General features: G+C 29.2%; 2 protein-coding genes across 5 annotated transcripts in view; both read left to right on the top strand.

Annotated features, from left to right (window-relative positions):
- The window catches only part of LOC126906716 (uncharacterized), a 46,747-nt gene that overhangs the window by 1,477 nt on the left and 25,017 nt on the right, over positions 1-20,253 (top strand). The window lies entirely within an intron of this gene.
- LOC126906715 (uncharacterized) overlaps positions 9,348-20,253 on the top strand; it is a 29,075-nt gene continuing 18,169 nt past the window's right edge. Inside the window, exons 1-6 of one of the 3 annotated variants that reach the window (XM_050687470.1) lie at positions 9,348-9,547; positions 17,085-17,129; positions 17,416-17,454; positions 17,547-17,567; positions 19,443-19,487; positions 19,789-19,833. In XM_050687470.1, coding sequence (XP_050543427.1) covers positions 9,443-9,547; positions 17,085-17,129; positions 17,416-17,454; positions 17,547-17,567; positions 19,443-19,487; positions 19,789-19,833 — 300 coding nt within the window. In that variant the 5' untranslated portion in view covers positions 9,348-9,442. The remainder of the gene's footprint in view (positions 9,548-17,084; positions 17,130-17,415; positions 17,455-17,546; positions 17,568-19,442; positions 19,488-19,788; positions 19,834-20,253) is intronic. The other 2 variants (XM_050687469.1, XM_050687472.1) reach the window with 2 other exon arrangements.

Below are 20,253 nucleotides of genomic sequence, written 5' to 3'. Positions count from 1 at the left end.
GTTATGAGGCATAGTTTAGTTATTTCTATTAAAACTGCCATATCAACTCATTTTAAGACGTCCAAGGGCACAGATTTATCTGAACATATCCATCCTAAATATTGAACTGCTCATTTTTATGTATATTAAAAAAGCATAAGGAGGTAGTGTTAAACAAAGATCGAATAATCATTTGTCCTTCGGAATGCTTGATTTTAAACCGATTTGTCTATTCTTAAACGAAAGGAGCTCGATAGATCCCGCGTATTAAAGGAGTATACAAAAAAGAAACATTTAATTCTGGCTTATAATTTTAACGACCATGCGGTGTGTTTATCGTGAAACGAAGTTTATAAACTGTTATTTAATTATATTTACTTTTGTGTGAATTTGCTTGGATACCAAATAAGTGCATTTAAAGTAAATAATTTTGAACGAATCACGGCGATTTTTGTGTTTTGAAGAGCAATTGAAATTTTTAAAATCCTCGTAAAAAACGTACCAGTTGTCTGTATACAGACCTTACCGTCGTATATTGAATCATTTTGGGCAGACAAGAATCACGATATGTTTACCAACACCGTATTGGCCACCGATCGGTCAGAAACATCCAATGCTAAAGTTCCCTGCGATACCATGAATTCAAACGGATCTTATGCGGAAATGATTGCTACCAAACCGGATTATATCGCCAACACTGTCACGATTATGAAATCAAAGCCATCGGCTACCGGACTGATAAAAAACAAACGAAACAGTACTACCGATTGTGACTTAACGCTTAGAAAATTCAAACGGATTTTATAGGACACCCCATATTTTTGCATGTCCAAAAAACTAAAGCTTACTACGACTATCGACAACTATGCGACAAAAAAAATTATGCAAACGACTGACGACAACATCGATAAGCCCCACGGATTAGTCTTGAAAGTCTGGAGGCTCGACGAGATACCATCGATTTCCTTTGTCAAGAAAACACCACCTCGAGTAGACAATCCGAGTACAATGATTGAAATAATCGACACAGACTCGGCCGAGAGCGAAAACGATAGTTCCTACTTAGACGGTAAATGATTATTCCATAAACTAGACTTAAATAAACAGCATTATTAAATAATATTTGAAAAAAGATAAATAATATTTTTTTAATTATAAAACCGAAAAACTAAGCGGTCGGATTAAAAATTAATAATTTTGCTTGCAGACGTGCCGCAAGATTTGAACGAGAAAAAGAAGAAACCGCCTTCATACGATTCGTTTCTCAGTCGCAAGTCGTAGTACAGCGGCGACACGATCAACGCGTATTTAAGTCTAATTGCATCGCATTCGCTAGGCAAAGTGCACTACCTGATCACCGATTTTATGGAGGTGCTTTCTCGACGGGGATACGCCGGTGTGAAAAAGTGGATCAAAGTCGATATACACTCTTTAAGACTCTTGTTGGTGCCGATGCACGTGAACGGCAACCATTGGACCATGTCTGTGGTCGATGTATCCAAAAGGACCATAACGTTTTTTGACAGCCACAACTCCTACAATGGCCCCTACCCATCGTTATTGAGACAATTTCTTATTGACTGGGAGATCGAAAACTACGGATATTTTTCCCAATGGATATTACGGTACGGAAAAGCGGTGCAACAACGCAACGTTTATGATTGCGGACCGTTCTCTTTGGAACTGGCCGAGAAGATGTCCAGAAACGACGACACGCCGATCAACCCCTTCACAATGCCTTTTATCCGGTTGAGGCACAAGTATGAACTAAAAGCCGGCACGTTGTTCCAATTTTGACGTATATTTTTGATTATCAAGATTCAATTTTACCGATCACGACCTTATTTGACCTTCGTTAAACGACCTACTCGTCAATACTCATTAAAACATGTAATATTTACCTTATAACTCTATTTTTCTGCTCCTGTCGCGGTACTTACAATTAGAACTATCATGTTTAATTGAAGTACACGCTGAAATATTGTACATTTTTTATTATGATTAATTTTAATCATAATACAAAATTATTTATTTTAATAAAGTAATATTGTTAGTTATGTAACAACATAAATTGTCTTAAAAATAATTGAGGCGTCATAATTGACACCTATGATTAATTTTAATCATAATACAAAATGCAAAAATTTAATATATAATTTATCTCATGTATCTATTACAATTACAATAAATGTAGATACTAAAATGTATGATTATCTTTAAAAATAATAACATATGCTATTATTAAAATTAACTAAAATAACTATTTATTATTTTACTCCTAAATTTAGATTAAATTTACTTACATTTTATTGATATTCAGTTAAATATATATGTGAGAGTGAACAGGGAAAAAGAGCAGTCTTGACAAGTTATCAAGTCGATGTGAAAATGGCGATTGTCTCGAAAAAATAATTTGTAAAAAGAGTAAAACAAACGTTGATGATTTGCAAAAATGTCACAGTAAAAATTAAATAACAAATAAAAATCACGCGAAAATAACTGTTGGTCAACGGCATTGACACGTCTGGTTTTTCCGCCAAAAGTTCGTATGTTAAATTCGCGCTATAGCCTCAATGAAAATATTTTATGACTATTATTTTAAAGTTTTTTTATTAATTTACTAATCGAGAGATAATATGTCTAATAACAGTATTTTGTACGAGGCAGTTAGACTGTAGGTCGGCTAGTTGTACACCGTACTAGAATGCCGTTTTATCTTAAGCATGTTTAGAAAACGTTATTATTGATGCGGGAGTGGGTCACCTAGGGGATGGCGGCTAACGGTATATCCAATAAGTAACGAGAGTAGACAATATTTAAATCACAAATGAATATATATTTTAGAAATTCCTCAGAGAGTATCTTAAATTTAAGGGGTAAATACTAGTGGCCGGCGAAGTGGCATAAAACAAAATAGTTAATCTAAATTAGAACAAACAATAAATAACATTAAAAATAATATAAACTCAGCTGGATAGATGAAGTTGTTGATAATGATGAGTGGACTGCATGAGATCTTGTGGTAATGGTGTTGAACATCTGAGAATGACGAGTCAGAGTGTAGATCCAGGTACGTAATGGCAGATGAGAACAGATAGCAAAAAAAGCGACTACAACAATGAATATATTTGGTGATGGTCAGGGCCCAATCACTAGTGGCGTGCAAGGGCACATAAACTTTAAACACAAGGGTTCAATAAACAAATAAAACAATAACGGCGTACGATGACCGAACAATTTACCATTCAAGCGAAGGCGCTTGTTACAGAAAAGATTATGATACATAAAACAATTGACTGACTGACTTACGACAATGAACTGTACACGGATGAAAACCGACTCGGAGGTCATTGATTTGCCGTGATAAGTGTGCAAGGGGGTGAATAAAGCAAGACGCTGATGATCAGCTGTCCCACGAAATAATATAATCAATGATCTTTGTAACAACTGGTCAACTAGATCCTTTTAAAGGCGTTCTGTACCATACAAACAGTAAAAGTGAATAAAACTATTTGAACGGCTATAACCGTTATAACGATTCTATCATTATAATGAAAGAACTATGGTGAATCCGTACGATTATTTTGAACATTGAACGGTCTCAGCACTTATTAAAAATTATTCGGTTATTTATTGAACGTTGAACTTTCATAGAACTTATAAAAAATTACACGGTTCATTATTGAAAATTGAACTCTCCCAGCATTCGTAGGTTGCTTGAACCGATCGTGAACCAAAATAATGTTACTCGGAAAATTAATGATGGTCACACCCTTGTACGCTCTTTGTATATCGCCGTTGGGTCTATAGGCCAGTCAACGAAAGAGTAATCAAATTAACTTTCAGCCACGTTAGAATTCTTTAGTCGCATAACACACCAGACGTTTCTCTCTATTTCAACCACCCACACTTAATTCTGTGTCATACTTCTTCGTCAGTACCATCATTATTTTGCACAACTCATTTTAAATACTTAAAACTTTCCACCTCGCCTAACAGGTCTTCGCTTATTATCAATTATTATCAGTATAGAAAATATGAAAAGTTATTCTGTTACTCCACCCACACTTTTGACTCTAGTATTAGTATCATCATACATATCCGCTATTATATTAATGTACTTTTTTGGGAATCTTTTTCTTATCAATCATCAAAAATCTTTATAATCTTTTACTAATTTTACACTATCTCGTTATCACATAAAATAATTAATCTGTAGGGATTGACTAAAATTTAAGATAACATATCATAATTCCACGTACCAATTGTCATAAAATGAAAAAAAGGTAAAAAGATATGGATATTAATTATAATAATAAAAAGAATGAAGAAAGATTATTATAATGAAGGATGATGAGGGAAATAAAATAAGTGGCCATACGTGTGATATTTATATTTTTTTTATAATTAAGAAAGAGGAATAATAATAGAATATAGATGTTATATATAGATGTTATGGTTAACGGATTGTTGAAGTACGTTTAGCTACAAGGTGAAAATAAAGCATGCGATATATATATATTCATGAACTCTTTATTAAGATACTATCACCACACGTGGTTTGTCGTAAAAAGTAAATTGAAGGAAAATTATATTCGGTATGACGCACACCTGAGTCATATTAATTCTACAATGAAATGTGCAATGATTATGGAGGAGGATTTTACGACTCTTAATATTTATTAGTCATGCTATATGAATGAGAAACAATATGTGTTCATGTAAGATGCTACTGTCCAATTGTTGGGCGCCAAGCTTTAATGGCTGAATTAATCTTTATACAAGTTAAAACATCTACGTTGAACGCGTACTATTATTATCCGAATGGTGAGAAAGTAGTTATTAATAACTTATCAAATTATCCACCTTTAACAATTCTATTATTCCCTCGATAAAAGTTATTCTTGATTTATCTTAAGTCTATCCTTAATTTTATGACATGCTTAGAAATATAATTTCTTACCTTGTGTCCAGCTAGCTTGATTGTTTATTGCGTAATATATATATATATATATATATATATAAAGAGAGCACTGACTTTTATCTACTTATTAATTTTTGTAAAATTATGCAAATTATTAAACTTGAAATATTACTTTACTGTAGTTCCTTTCTATACTTGGTGTCTGAGTATATGTGTTATTTTATATTTTAAAATAAAAAAAAAATTGTATAACCAGATAGCTTATGAGAACCAATCCCTAGTAACACGTCATAAACTATTGTTTTACGAATAGTTTTAACCGCTTGATGTGCTAGGGTAATGACTTCAATAAACTATTAGTATTTTATGGAATTGTGTATTTGATATGAGAGTCGACAGAGTTAGAGATAGGCTGGCTACACCATCGGAGATTACTCTCGTCGATGCACGGACCTTACAGAGTCTAAAACTACTTGCCGAAAAGAGTGTGACAGAATATGAGAATCAATCCCTAGTGACATGTCATAAACTATTGTTTTACCAACAGTTTTAACCGCTAGGGTAATGATTTCAACAAACCATCAGCACCTTGTGCAATTAATCAAACACTTATCTATTCAAATTTAAGATACACTCTACGATCTCCTTAGTGACATGCCATAAACCATTGTTTTACCAACAGTTTTAGCCACTTAATGTGCTAAGGTAGATTTTCGAAATGCACTTATTAAATAGACAATCCAATTGAAGAATTAAAAAAAATTCTTAATTGGAACAACTCACAAAATACAAAATAAAGAAAATGTTAATTCATAATAATTTAAAATTTAAAAAAAATAAAATAAAAAGTTTACATGTATTGGTGTTTTTATATCTATCATCTCTCATTATAATGCGGTTTATTAAAAAAATCATTATTATAAAAATATAAATAAAATAAAATTATAAGTGCTAATATCTATTACACAATTCTTAATTTTATTTATCTTTCTCGCCTATACACGAGTTCAGTCAAGAGTTGAGTGATGATGTCCCTACACCGTTGATACTACAAGTGTTGGGTAGACCTGTATACATGACTGGTGAAACAGTTACCGCACAAGTTGACCGACTGATATCAAACACTATTTTATAATCCTTCTCCGTCTCCAACTTACATTATTTGCTCTCACCTGTTTCATCGCGTACACCTGAGATGGGATAATCCGCCTAAGTTCTATTCAAAACTCCTCATACTTTTTTACAAAATTTTACACCGGCTGTCTACCTGACGCAACCTCATTAGTCGTCTCTTACGAATGGCAGATGGGCCATGGAAGTATTCTTATCCTATTTGTAAGAACATTTATAACTATCACCTTATTATCCATATTATATACGTGTATTTTCAATTATTTAATTCGTAATACATAAATAAGCATAAAGGGAGATGCTAATGTAACGATTCTACTTGTCTGTAACCCGAAACTGCTGACGTCGAACTAATAAAGAGCATTTGTGTTTGAGTAGCCGTTATAGACATAGTTTTTGATACTATTAGTATGATTTTTATTATTATTATACTATACTATTATTCAACGATTCAATTATCATCATAGCTAACCAACTCCGTCTCACTTGAATATACTAACATACTAACCAGCTGTACTAGGATTCAGACCAGATACATTGTACATTATATATAACTTATATTTACTAAACATTAAAAATATAACTTTACTTTGTCGTTGACATAAAACAATAGTGTAACTTTATTATTATACCGTTTAGTAGGTAAAGAAACGAGTTTCTATTGTTCTCTTTTTTTGTAACAATTTACCTGTTTCTTACTTACTGAAAACTCTGTACAGGGTGTTCAGTACGGGTTTCTATTGTTATCATTGTTACAAACAATGAGAACAATAGAAACCCGTTTCCTGACTTACTGAACACCTGTATATTATTTCTTACATATTATAAAAAAAATTCTTTTATCAAAATAATTGCCTCAAAAATATTCTTTTATTATATCATTAATAAAGATCTACGACGATTGCGACCTGGGGCATATGCGCACAAGGACATCTGTGCACAATTTAAAAATTAGAAACTGGTTATTTATTTAAATAAAATTCATGTTTTAATTGTTATTTACTAATATATTTTCATTTTATTATTGTTATATATTAAATACATGATTAAAATTCAATAGTAAAATAAAAATTGTGCAAAGTTGAAATCTTCCCTATAATTTGTCAAAAGGCCCGTGTTTTGAATTTGTTGTCTATGAAATCTAAAAGAAGCATCCCAATTTTAATGCATAAATGAACAAAATCGATTCAATAAAAAACATAGAACACGGTAAAACCTTCACAATTTCACAATAATTCCACAAAGCTAAAAATTATAGCAAAGTTTACGATTTTTTTATGGAAATAATTTTAAATATATTAAACCAAAAATATCAAATTTTTTTAAAATTATTTAAATGAACACATATGTTTATTTTACATCGCAACTTTTTGCAAAAATATAATTATGTTATTTTACGGCGTAATGTCTTAACTTGAGCATGAATAAATAATTCCAATTTTTCTACTGAAATAGCTAAAGAAAAACACCACGAATAAAAATAATTTAAAATTTTAACATTTATACAAATTAGGAGACAACTAGGGGATATTTTGAATTAAAATTAAATGAGAAAAATTGGTATTTTTCGTTCCCCGTTTTTTTCAACTTCTAAAAAAATTACAAATTTAAAAATCGCTAATTTTGGAAATTTTTTCAATTTTTTTTTGTTGAAAACTGCCATAACTTCTTCATAAATGAACAAATCAATATAATTTTTGTTTATAGTTGCATAAAATGTCTTTACCTACGATTTGATGTATTTTTTTTTTTTTAAATTTGACTCTTTAACTTCCCACAGGGAGGGATTCAAAATGACAACTCTTACACAAAAAATTACTTTTTCAACTTTACTTTTTAAAGTGTTCCGGAAGGTCTGACACTTTACTATATATCTTTATATATATATAAATTTTTATATATAAATTATAGCTAATGTAATATACTTTATTATGGAAAAAAAATTTCGCACTTTATTTTATTTTCATTGTGAAAACAGACATCAAAGTTAATAAAAAAAATACGATTTTTGTAAAAAAATTCTTTTTTATATTTTTAACTTTATAATGTTATAACTTATTGAAAAGTGTATGGATCAACATATTTTTTTTATGGGAAATAATATTTTTCAATAATCCCTTTTTCATCAGACATAATTTATCTTAATCAGGATATTAATAAGGAACTAGCTAATCATGTAGCTTTTGGAATGATCCACCAGTTTTTTAAAATTATACTTGATCCAACTATGCTAAGTCACCATTGTGCCACGACCCCCCTGTGCTGGGGTTTTTTTTATTTCTTCGGTATAACCATAGTTGTAAAAAATAATTTTAAAAAGTATTTTAAATAATACTCAAATATTTAAAAAAAAATGTATTTAAAATACTATTTGAATACTTTTCATACAAAAGTATTTGAGTATTACTCAATTACTTTACAAAAGTATTTCAAATACTAAGAATACAATTAAAAAATATTAATAATGTTTTTATTTTAACTAAGAGCAAATGGTTCCACCTAAATAATTACCAAGAGGGTAATTTGAGTCAAATATTGAGTACACTTAAATTAAGAAAACTCATTTATTATTTTCGATATTTTTTGTTAGAGGTAAATAAAATTAATTATTGGAGATTAATCGGCGAAAAAAATAAATATTAGTACACGTGTAAAAACCTGTAAAGTATGTCTTATTGACAATAGAGTTAGACAACATTTGAACCTGCACTAGGCTATTGTAGGTTCAACTGATGTATTAAAAATAGATGTATACATAATAGCATTTAGATAAGCACAATAATTATGTTATACTATAATGTAACATATAAAATAACAGAGAATTATTCTCAATTTTCATTTTGACTGAGTTTTATTTGCTTGCTGTGTTACGGTTAGCAAATTAAAAAAAAAAAAGTGTATTAATAGTACTGAATATTAAACAGTATTAAATACTAAATAATTGTATTTAAAATACTACTCAGATACTTTTTATTAAATGTATTTAAAAATACTATTCAATACCAATGAAAGTATTTGAATACTTTTATTCAAATACATTTACTCAAATGCTTTACGCCTTTGNATTCAAATACATTTACTCAAATGCTTTACACTTTTGAGTATAGCATAGTAGTTGGGTCACTGAATATTTTTTAATCAGTAGAATTTTCTAAACAAAATGTAGCCAACAAAGCAAATTATTTTTCGTTTTATCTAGTATCAACTGTTCAAATATATAGCTACCATAAGTTCTCGCCTTTGACGTTTGTATGTAGTTAGTGGTGACGTATCACATAATTAAATATATATTTATATTATATGTGTATATATTCTTACTTTAAAGTCAAGTGCTTTTAATCATTTACCAAACAAAACGAAATTTATACAGTTATTAAAATTAATATTATTATAAAATATTTTAATAATATGAATTCAAAAATTGTTGTAATATTTTTTTTAAATCTTTGTGTTATACCTAATTTTTCCGAATCCAGCAGCTCCAGAGATAATATTATGAACCCAACTAATCGGGTAATAATCATTATTTTTTAAATAATACAACGTATTATGTAATATGAAACTATAATTTCATAGAAATTAATGAATTAAACTTTTTTTTTAATTCAATATAATTAATTGTTCGTGTAATCATTCATTCATAAATGCCAATGTCAGTATGAGTTTAACGTTGATAATAATATTGTTTCCGAAATACCTAACTGCAACTTTTCAGTAATTTGTTGTTGCTTTTGAGTTTAATATTTTTAGTTTTTAAATTAAAAATATTTTTAATTTTATTAAATTAACAAATGATCAATTTTTATTATAAAATTATGTTATATTTATATTAACTCCAATACAAAGCTGAGAATATTTTGATTTTATCATGATGCTTTTGTTATATTTTCCGTTACTTTTTTCAACTTCTAATAGAAAAAAAGCTCATAAAAATTACAATAGATAAAATCTACTAATTTCAATATTTTTTTACTTGTGGATCTTTATATTAATTATTTTTTTTAAAACTAAAGAACACCATAAAATATTTGTTAAACATACTTGCTTTTATTTTGAGAGTGAAAAATGTTACAAGAACAATACATGCATAAAGGAAAGAAAATATATTCTACTTTTTCGAAATGTTGTTATTACAGGGATGAAGGTAGATAATATGGTATCAACGATATATACTCCCCTATTAGTGAAAACGTTAAGTGATTGTATTCATTAGATATATACTTAAAAAATTTATTTTTTAATAATTAAAAATAATACGTAACTATATAATGTAAAATCTCTTCAGTCTTTAAATCTCATTTGTAATCGCAAGGCTCGTTCAAATCTAGTAATTTTTTGATGATTCTTTTTTTCAGATAATTCTTTCCTTATTTGGTCCTGTAGGGGAAATATTTGTAACTAAAAGGTTTGTTGTTGAGTAATTGGTTGCTGGGTTGGAGCTTCGATGTAAGCTGGTTTTAGTCTGTAGATGGAAACTTTCTTCTCCCCTTTTCTTAATTGTGATGTAAAAGTTTTTTCTGCCCTTTATATTACTTTGAAATGTCCTTCAAAAGGTTTTTCGAGAGATTTTTTTATATAATTTTTTCCGTAGAAAATAAAAGGACAACCCTTTAAATCTTTGATAAAATTTTTTTTTTTACCGTGCGCTGATGTCGGTACAGGTCTTAGATCACTTAACCTTTGACGAAGCTTAGCTGCATATGTTATTGAATCTTCATGAACATTACTAGGTGTAATAAATTCACCAGGCAATCTTGAAGTGCATCCGTATACTAACTCAATTGATGAAACTTTCATATTTTCTTTCAGACTGCAACACATTTTATATAAAATACTGGGTATACTCTCAACCCAATTTGTTGACTCATAACACATAATTGCAGATTTTAACTGTATGTGAAATAGTTCCACAAGTCCTTTAGATTGAGGGTGAAATAATGTTGTCCTAATTTTTAGCTTCGATGCGAAGCTGAGAAGGTATTGGTTTCACTAAGATTTTTTTTTTTTGTGTTTGTTACCACTTTTTCTAAGCTCTCACCGATCCGATTTCTTTCAATGATACGTCAAAAGATCACAAATTGTAACTAGTCAAAGACATTACCCACAAAAATTGAAAAAAATTCTCTCGTTTCCCGTAAATGAGGGAAACCTCCAAAAAATTACAAATTTAAAAATCCCTAATTTTCGAAATTTTTTCAATTTTTTTTACTAAAAACTGCCATAACTTTTTTAAAAATGAACATATCAATATAATTCTTTTTTATATAGATGCATAATATCATTACCTTTCATTTGGTATATTTTTTTTATAAATTTAACCCTTTACCTGTCCACGAGGAGGGATTTAAAATGACAACTTTTTCACAAAAAATTAACTTTTTCAACTTTTTTGAAAGTGTTCCGGAAGGTCTGACACTTTTATATATCTTAAATTAAAGCTAATGTAATGTTCTTTATTATGCAAAAAAAAAATTTCAGACTTTATTTTATGTTCACGGTGAAAATGGCTACCGAATGCTATTATTGTGTGAAAATTTTCGATTTTGTATTTTACATTTTTAACACGCTTATATTAGTTTCACATGTATGTTGTTTGTTGTTTGTCGTTTGTTGTAAGTTTGTAACTCCACGCGGCACGTGTTATTATGTCGCGTATGCCGTCGTCTATGACCTTGAGACTAGACCGTCGTAACGCATTCACCCCACCCCGCTCACCAGTCGGCGCTTACACTATTTTTTTCTGTATAATTTTGAGTATTTGACTGACCAACACCGCGCGTTATACGCCGCGGTGCAAAGTCCAGCAAGTGCCGCACGGCCGACGACGTACCGCCACTAATGATACCGTAGTATTCTTCCTGTTGTCAAAGTGGCAACGTCAATAAACCGAACTCCACTCGCGCACCGTTGCCATCAACGCTGCTAACCTTTTGACGCCCGAGGATAACGCCGGACATCGCGTCGTCGACGCCAACGAAAGTGCCACGATATTATGCGAAGATTATATATTCTTACCATCGCCGCTAATATTAATATATATATATACATATATATATTATTATTTATATATACGTATATGTTAATATTCATTTATATATCCCTACAGCCGACGCCGCTGCCGCCATATATGCCTCGCGCCCCGCCCGCCAACAAAACACAGCTATACCTCGTGCATGATACGTTTACGTACTTAAGTCGCTTTACATATATATTTATATATATATATATATATATTCTAATTACTATTAAAACTTATATATTAATACGCTTTATTCTCATTAAGAGATATATAGGGTATTTATTCCGATTACAAAGGATGATTCCCGTATCGTCATTTTACGTCACTACCTCCACGTTGCGCGCCTGCTGCTTTCCTTGGATGTGGTAGCCGTTTCTCAGACTCCCTCTCCGGAATCGAACCCTGATTCCCCTTTACCCGTTACAACCATGATATTGATAGTAACTACTATCATAACATGTAACTAAAAAGTGAAAAATAAATATAGTTTAAAAAAACTAAAAAACACGCTTTTAAAGAACATCGAACTAAAAAGTTAAAAATAATTTTTAAAATAAGCGTAAAACAATAATGAACGAAAAGTACTAGTATTATTGTGATAAAAGCGTCGGGCGCTCAATATACGAAAAATATAGCACAAAGCACCCACGCTTTTATCACAATAATACTAGTACTTTTCGTTCATTATTGTTTTACGCTTATTTTAAAAATTATTCAATTAAATGGTATTATGCAAATTTTCTATGAAATTTTTTTTCTTTGACATTTCAACAAAGTTAATTTTATTTTATCGCTTAAAAATTACATAATGCATTATTCAGTTTCAAGATTAATCATTTATTTGCCATTTATATTTCAATAAATAAAACTACTCATTTTAGTTATATTTTTTACAACTGTGTCAACTACATACACATATATATATATATATAAATATGTTAATGGCTTTTTAACACGCTTATATTAGTTTTACCTGTATGTATGTATGTTTGTAACTCTCCAAACGCCACGCGTTATCGCATATTCCGTCGTCTAGACTAGACTGTCATAACGCATTCACCCCACGCCTCGCTCATTACACGCCGGTAATACTATTCCTGTATAAATTTATTTTTGGTTATCGTACCCGTGTGCTAGTCATCAATATTATATATATATAAACAAATTTTTATTTTGACTGACCATTATCATCCACATGCATACAGCTTACTTATATATTCCTACCGCTGTTTATACCTCAGGTTTAACGTTAGTCCGACCCGCCCGCCCACAAAACACGGCTATACCTAATGCATGATACGTTTACGTACTTAATTCGCTTTACATGTATATATATATATATATATATATTCTATTTACTATTAAAAATATATATTAACACACTTTATTCTTATTTAAAAATATAGAACTCATTCATTCCGATTACAAAGGATGAATTCAGTATCGTCATTTTTCGTCACTACCTCCATGTTCAGGGAGTGGGTAATTTACGCGCCTGCTGCATTCCTTGGATGTGGGAGCCGTTTTTCAGACTCCCTCCCCGGAATCGAACCCTGATTTCCCGTTACCCGTTATCACCATGATATTAATAGTAACTACTATCATAACATGGAATTAAAAAGTAAAAAATAAATATAGTTTAAAAAAACTAAAAAAACACGCTTTTAAAGCACATCGAACTAAAAAGTTTAAAATAATTATGAATAAAAAATACTAGTATTATTGTGATAAAAGCGTGGGTGCTTTGTGCCATATTTTTCGTATATTGAGCGCCCGACGCTTTTATCATAATAATACTAGTATTTTTTTATTCATAATTATTTTAAACTTTTTAGTTCGATGTGCTTTAAAAGCGTGTTTTTTTAGTTTTTTTAAACTATATTTATTTTTAACTTTATTATGCTATGACATATAGAAAAGTGTATGGCTCAATACAATTTTTTTATGAGAAATATTATTTTTTAATAATCTCTTTTTCATTCGATATACTTTATCTTAATCAGGATATTAATAAGGAACTAGCAGATCATGTGGCTTTTGGAATAATTCACTAATTTTTTAAAATTAAACACTATCTAAAGATTTGCATCGAAGCGTTTTTTTTTTTGATAGTGATTTTAATCACTGTCAAATATCATTATACTTGATCCATCTATGCCACGACCCCCCTGTGCTGGGTTTTTTTATTCCAAGCAGCTTTGTAACATTACTAAAAACTGTAGATTCTAGTTGAGTACCTTGATCCGTTACCAAACTAATTTGTACACCAAAACGTGCAATCCAGTAAGAAAAACATTCTTTTGTAACCGTTCCTGATGTTATATCTTGCATAGGATATGCCTCTGGTCATCTAGTGTATCTGTCGACACATGTCAAACAATAAATGCCTTTATTGTTAGGTGGGAGGGGTCTAATCAAATCAAATAAACCCCAAAAGACTTGTGCAAGGGCATCACTAGAAAGGGTCCAAAGAAAATTTTTAAACCTGATAGCATTCCGCTTCAATTTCCCTCACACTCCTCATGATTACTCTCCTGTCCTCTTAACCTTACATCTCTCCAGCCGTGCTTATCGACCCCACAATTCAAACCTCTCCTTCATAAATAATCTCCTATCCAACAAAATAGATTCTAACCAAAATTCTTAGCCTTTTAAGATATAAAATCCCTCTTCGCACTACCCGTTCTAACACTACTTTCCTCATTCCCACTACTCCTTCTCATTTTATATTTTCTGTCCCAACGATTTGCTTTATTCGGTTGGCTAATAATGATCCAACATTCGAATTATTTTAATTAAGCCGCGTTTATGTTTTCTTTTTTTATTTATCTTGTTTCTATGTATATATAATTATTCTTTTGTTATTTGTTTCTCACTAAACTTTATTCTAATGATGTTTATGAAATCTGTTATATATTTTTGGGCTTTGCCTGTATAAAATGTTATAAATAAATAAATGTGTTTATTTTGGAAACGTCAATTGAGTGTTGGAAAAATTGCTGGAGCTCTTATAACAAGTCTTTTAATTTTTGACTGTTAGCATGGTATACATGTTTTTATCCACAATAAAATATCTTTATTTACGTTTGGTCAAATAAATTTACTTTTATTTAAGTATGTAGTTTCTTTGACTCCAGAGTGGGATAGTCCATGAACAATGTTAAACACTTGTCTACGATGAGTCACTGGATTGTATGGTCGGATTGCATCAGTTGATATATCATATTTCGGGAAAAATTCGATACAGGAAAAGTTTTTTTGCTTAGTTTCATAATAGTGTTCTTCTTAAGAAAATTTTTTAGTTCAGAATTTTCTTTCTGTGTTTTTGCAATTTCTTCAAAATTAATTGTTTTTACATTTATTTGTCCAAATCTAGAAAGGAAATCAGCAGTGATATTTTCTTTTCCATAAATATGTCTGATGTCAGTAGTAAATTGTGCAATGAAATCTAAATGCTCAAATTGTCTAGGTAAACATTTGTCTAACTTTTGGTTAAATGCATACACTATAGATTTGAGATCAGTCCATATTATAAATATTGTTGCTTGCAACATATGTTTGAAATTCTTAAATGCTAGGTATGTAGCAAACAGCTCTCTATCATAGGTGCTATATTTTTGTTGGGTGGCACTTAGATTTTTTGAGAAAAATGTTAATAGCATCTAGATTTTATCCTCTCCTTGTTCTAAAACTCCTCCAACAGCAAAATTTACATATTCTTGCTCACTTTTTGAACTTAGCATGATAATAACATAGCTGATTTTGGATTTCTTTATTGTCACGCGATTTTTATCTGTTGGTTCTATAATGATTTGAACGGTTTCGGTTTCGACTGTGACCTTGTCTAATGAGTTACTCAATTGCTGTTGTAAGTGAATAATATATTGTTCTAGTGTTGATCGTAAAGCATCTTTGTTATATTCACATGGTTTTTCTGGTGTTACAGAAACAACAGAATGAGTATTATTTACTGCACTTATCTTGTTAGTCCAGATAATGAATCAGTACTAGATGTGAGTATAGCCTGCGTTTGACTGTGTAGACGTTGGAATCATAGGTTTTTTAAAATATCCTCAGGCACTATTGTTACAATTCGTATAGTAAATATGATGGTTTCTTATCATTTAATTCTAAGTCGATAAGTAATTTATTAAGTTTTTTTTCTTCCAATTCAGAAAGACGTACAATTAATAATTCTTATAATTTTAAATACCTGTTGCTTGATGGCGGTTTCTCGAGAATGTCAGATATATGAACAAGTACATCGCCATCTAATGCTCCAACTATGTGTTACATTTACATTGTTTTTTCTGGTGTTACAGAAACAACAGAATGAGTATAATTTACTCGCTTATCTTGTCAGTACACATAATGAATCAGTACTAGATGTTAGTATAGTCTGCGTTTGACTGGGTAGACGTTGAAATCATAGGTTTTTTAAAATATATTCAAACACGCGAATACCCACTAGTTGTTGCACTTTGTATAGTAAATAAGATGGTTTCTTATCCAAACTCTAAGTCGCGAAGTAATTTATTAAGTTTTTTTTCATCCGATTCATAAAGGTTTACAATTAAAACTTGTTATAATTTTAAATACTTGGTGTTTGATGGCGGTATCTCGAGAATGTCAGATATATGAGCAAGTACATCACCATCAAATGCTCCAAATGCGTGATGTAATTTTATTTCATTATCGACAATTTGTGAAGTTGTAACTTCGTGATACGAGTTGTAAAAAACACATTTTTGGGTTTTATATCCAAAATTAAGGTACCTAAAATGCAAAAACGTATGCTGAATATAACTTTTGGGACCGGAAATTTCGTCAGTCATAATTAAAAATGTTATTTGTAAATTGAAAAACGTAATAAAAATCAAAGCTGAGGATATATTAATTTTACTATAATACTTTTGTTATGTTATCAGTTACTTTTTTCAACTTCTCATAGATAAAATTCATAAAAATTACGATTAATAATATCTACTAATTTCAATATGGTTTTACTTTTAAACGTAATTTGGTATAAAGGAATCAAGCAAATCCAGTAGAATAAGGAAAACCCAATATTTTCCGGTAATTATTATTTATTTTAATTTATTTATTATAACAAAATATTATTTTAATATAATTTAATAATAATTTATTATTTTATTGTTCATGCAATCATACATTCATAAATGACAAATTATGTATTTATGTTAATTCCAATACAAAGCTGAGAATATATTGATTTTTTTATGATGCTTTTGTTATGTTTCCGTTACTTTTTCAACTTTTAATTGAAAAAATTCATAAAAATACAATTAATAAAATCTACTAATTTCAATGTTTTTACTTTTAAAATAAAATTGTTATAAAGGATACAAACCGTACCCGAAAAGATATTGGACATTATCAGGTAATTATTATTTATTTTAACACAACAATTTTAGCTTCGATGCGAAGCTGAGAATGTATTAAGTTTACCATGATGTGTTTTCTATTTTTTAGCTTCGATGGGAAGATGAGAAGGTATTAATTTTACTATGATGTGTTTATTTTTCTTTTTTTGTGTCTGTCACTACTTTTTCTCAGCTCTCACTGAACCGACTTCTTTCAACAATACGTCAAAAGAACAAAAATTGTATCTAATTGAAGACATTACCCTTAAAAATTGAAAAATTTTCCCTCGTTCCCCGCAAATGGGGGAAATCTCCAAAAATATTACAAATTTAAAAATTGCTAGATTTTGTCATTTTTTTCACTTTTTTTTTTTTAAAATCCCATACCTTCTCAACTTTTTTACGAAAACTAACTTTTTCATGTTAATTTTTGAAAATGTTCTGGAAATACTGCGTCCTTTAAACATATATCAAATTAAAGCTTATTTTATGCACTATAAAATGAAAATAAAAAATTTGTCCCGACATTTTATCTTCTGTAAGTAAACGACTGCTGTAGTTATAAAACGATATTTTTGTGTGAAAATTTTCGATTTTAAATTTTCAACTTAAAAATGCTATAACTTTTCGAAAAATGTACGAATCAGCACAAATTGTTTTTTTCTAAATATATTATAAGTTCATCTTTCGTTTGACATACTTTTTATTAAAATTAGACAATTTCCCCTTATATAGGGGAGGGGTTTAAACTTTGAAACATTGTATAAAAAGTAGAACTTTTTTAACTTGACTTTTTAAAATGTTCCGGAAATACTGCGTCCTTTAAATATATATCAAATTAAAGCTTATGTCATGTACTATAGAATTTAAAAAAAAAATTTTTCCCGACGACCTATCTTCTATTCGCAAATGGCTACCGTATTCAAAAATATGCTATTTTTTTATTAAAATTCTGGGTTTTGTATTTTATTTTATTTTAAAATATCTTATTAGGGGAATACACTGACTTTCATGAATATTATATAATTTAATTGACATAGCATAAAGTTCATAAGACATATGAAATTAAACTTATTAAAATTTTTTTACTTTTTTAAACTCGAAAAAATAATTTTTAAATTTGAGTTAGCTTAAATGTCCAATTTTTTTTAGCTGCGAAAGCAACGAACAGTTGCCGAGTCAGTAACACTTGTGTCTTTCATGCTAACGTTACGAGGTTCAAATCCGTCTGTGGCAATTAATATTTTGCATTTTTTTTGAGTTAGAATAGAATTTCTAAACCTTTTGTTATTTATCTCATTTAGATTCAATAATTTCAATAAGTATAAAGGATCTTATCACTATCGTCTCCCCTCGTGATAAGAAATTTATATTCATTTTAATATTATTTTACTATGTAGTTTCTTTTTGTGGCTACGATTTATTTTGCCAACTCTCACTAGACCTACTATTTCAAAGATACGTCAAATGATTACAATTCGTATTTAATTTGAGTTATTACTATTAGTCTATAATATTTCAAATTTTTTTTGTAACATGTCGCTATATAAATCATATATTAAAAAAAAAATGATTTTTAGTTTCACCTGAATTTAACGATGGATTTTTACAATTATAATCAAATTTTATAATACGCTCAATTGAAGCGTTTCTTATGATAGTGATTTTAATCACTGTCAGATTAAATCTACACTGAACCCAACTATGCAACGTCTCAACTATGCCTCGACTCCACTGTGCTGGGTTGTTTTTTAATATAACGTAATAGTAATTCTTTAATTTTAATAATTTTATTGTCCATGCAGTCATTCATTCATAAATGACAAATTATGTATTATTTTAATTCCAATTCAAAGCTGAGAATATATTGATTTTACTATGATGCTTGTGTTATGTTTTCCATTACTTTTTTCAACTTCTAATAGAAAAAATTCATAAAAATTACGATTAATAAAATCTGCTAATTTCAATATGGTTTTACTTTTAAACTTAATTTGATATAAAGGAATCAAGTTCTCTGGATGAACTTATAGAAACCCCAACTTATATGGTAATTATTATTTATTTTAATTTATTTATTATAACAAAATATTTTTTTACTATAATGTAATAATAATTCTTTAATTTTAATAATTTTATTGTTCATGAAGTCATTTATTCATAAATGACAGATTATGTATTTATATTAACTCCAATATAAAGCTGAGAATATTTTGATTTTAGTATGATGCTTTTGTTATGTTTTCCTCTACTTTTTACAACTGCTAATCGAAAAATACCGATAAAAAGTACAATTAATAAAATCTACTAATTTCAATATGTTTTTTTTTTTAACTGAATTTGGTATAAAGGAAACCAGCCGCACCAAACAAAATATTATAATCTCATCTTGTCCGGTAATTATTATTTATTTTAACATAACAATTATCTAATATTATTTAATAATAATTCTTTAATTAAATTAATTTAATTGTTCATGCATCATTCATGAATGGCAATGTATAAGTTTAGCGTTGATATTCGTAACATTGTTTTCGAAATACGTATCTACTTTTCAATAATTTTTTGTGGTTTTTGAGTTTAATATTTTTTAGTTTATAAATTAATAATATTATTAATATAGTTTTAATTTTATTTAATTAATTAGTCACTAGTGATCAATTTTTTTTATAAAATTATGTTATATTTATAATAACTCCAATACAAAGCTGAGCATATTTTGATTTTACTATGATGCTTTTAGCTTCGATGCGAAGCTGAGAATGTATTAATTTTACTATGATGTGTTTTTTTTTTTTTTTTTTTTTTTTTTTTTT

Source organism: Daktulosphaira vitifoliae, unplaced genomic scaffold (assembly GCF_025091365.1).
Source record: "Daktulosphaira vitifoliae isolate Bord-2020 unplaced genomic scaffold, ASM2509136v1 Scaffold_5, whole genome shotgun sequence".
In the NCBI taxonomy this organism is placed as follows: Eukaryota; Metazoa; Arthropoda; class Insecta; order Hemiptera; family Phylloxeridae; genus Daktulosphaira; species Daktulosphaira vitifoliae.
This window is presented reverse-complemented; position numbering and strand designations above follow the sequence as displayed.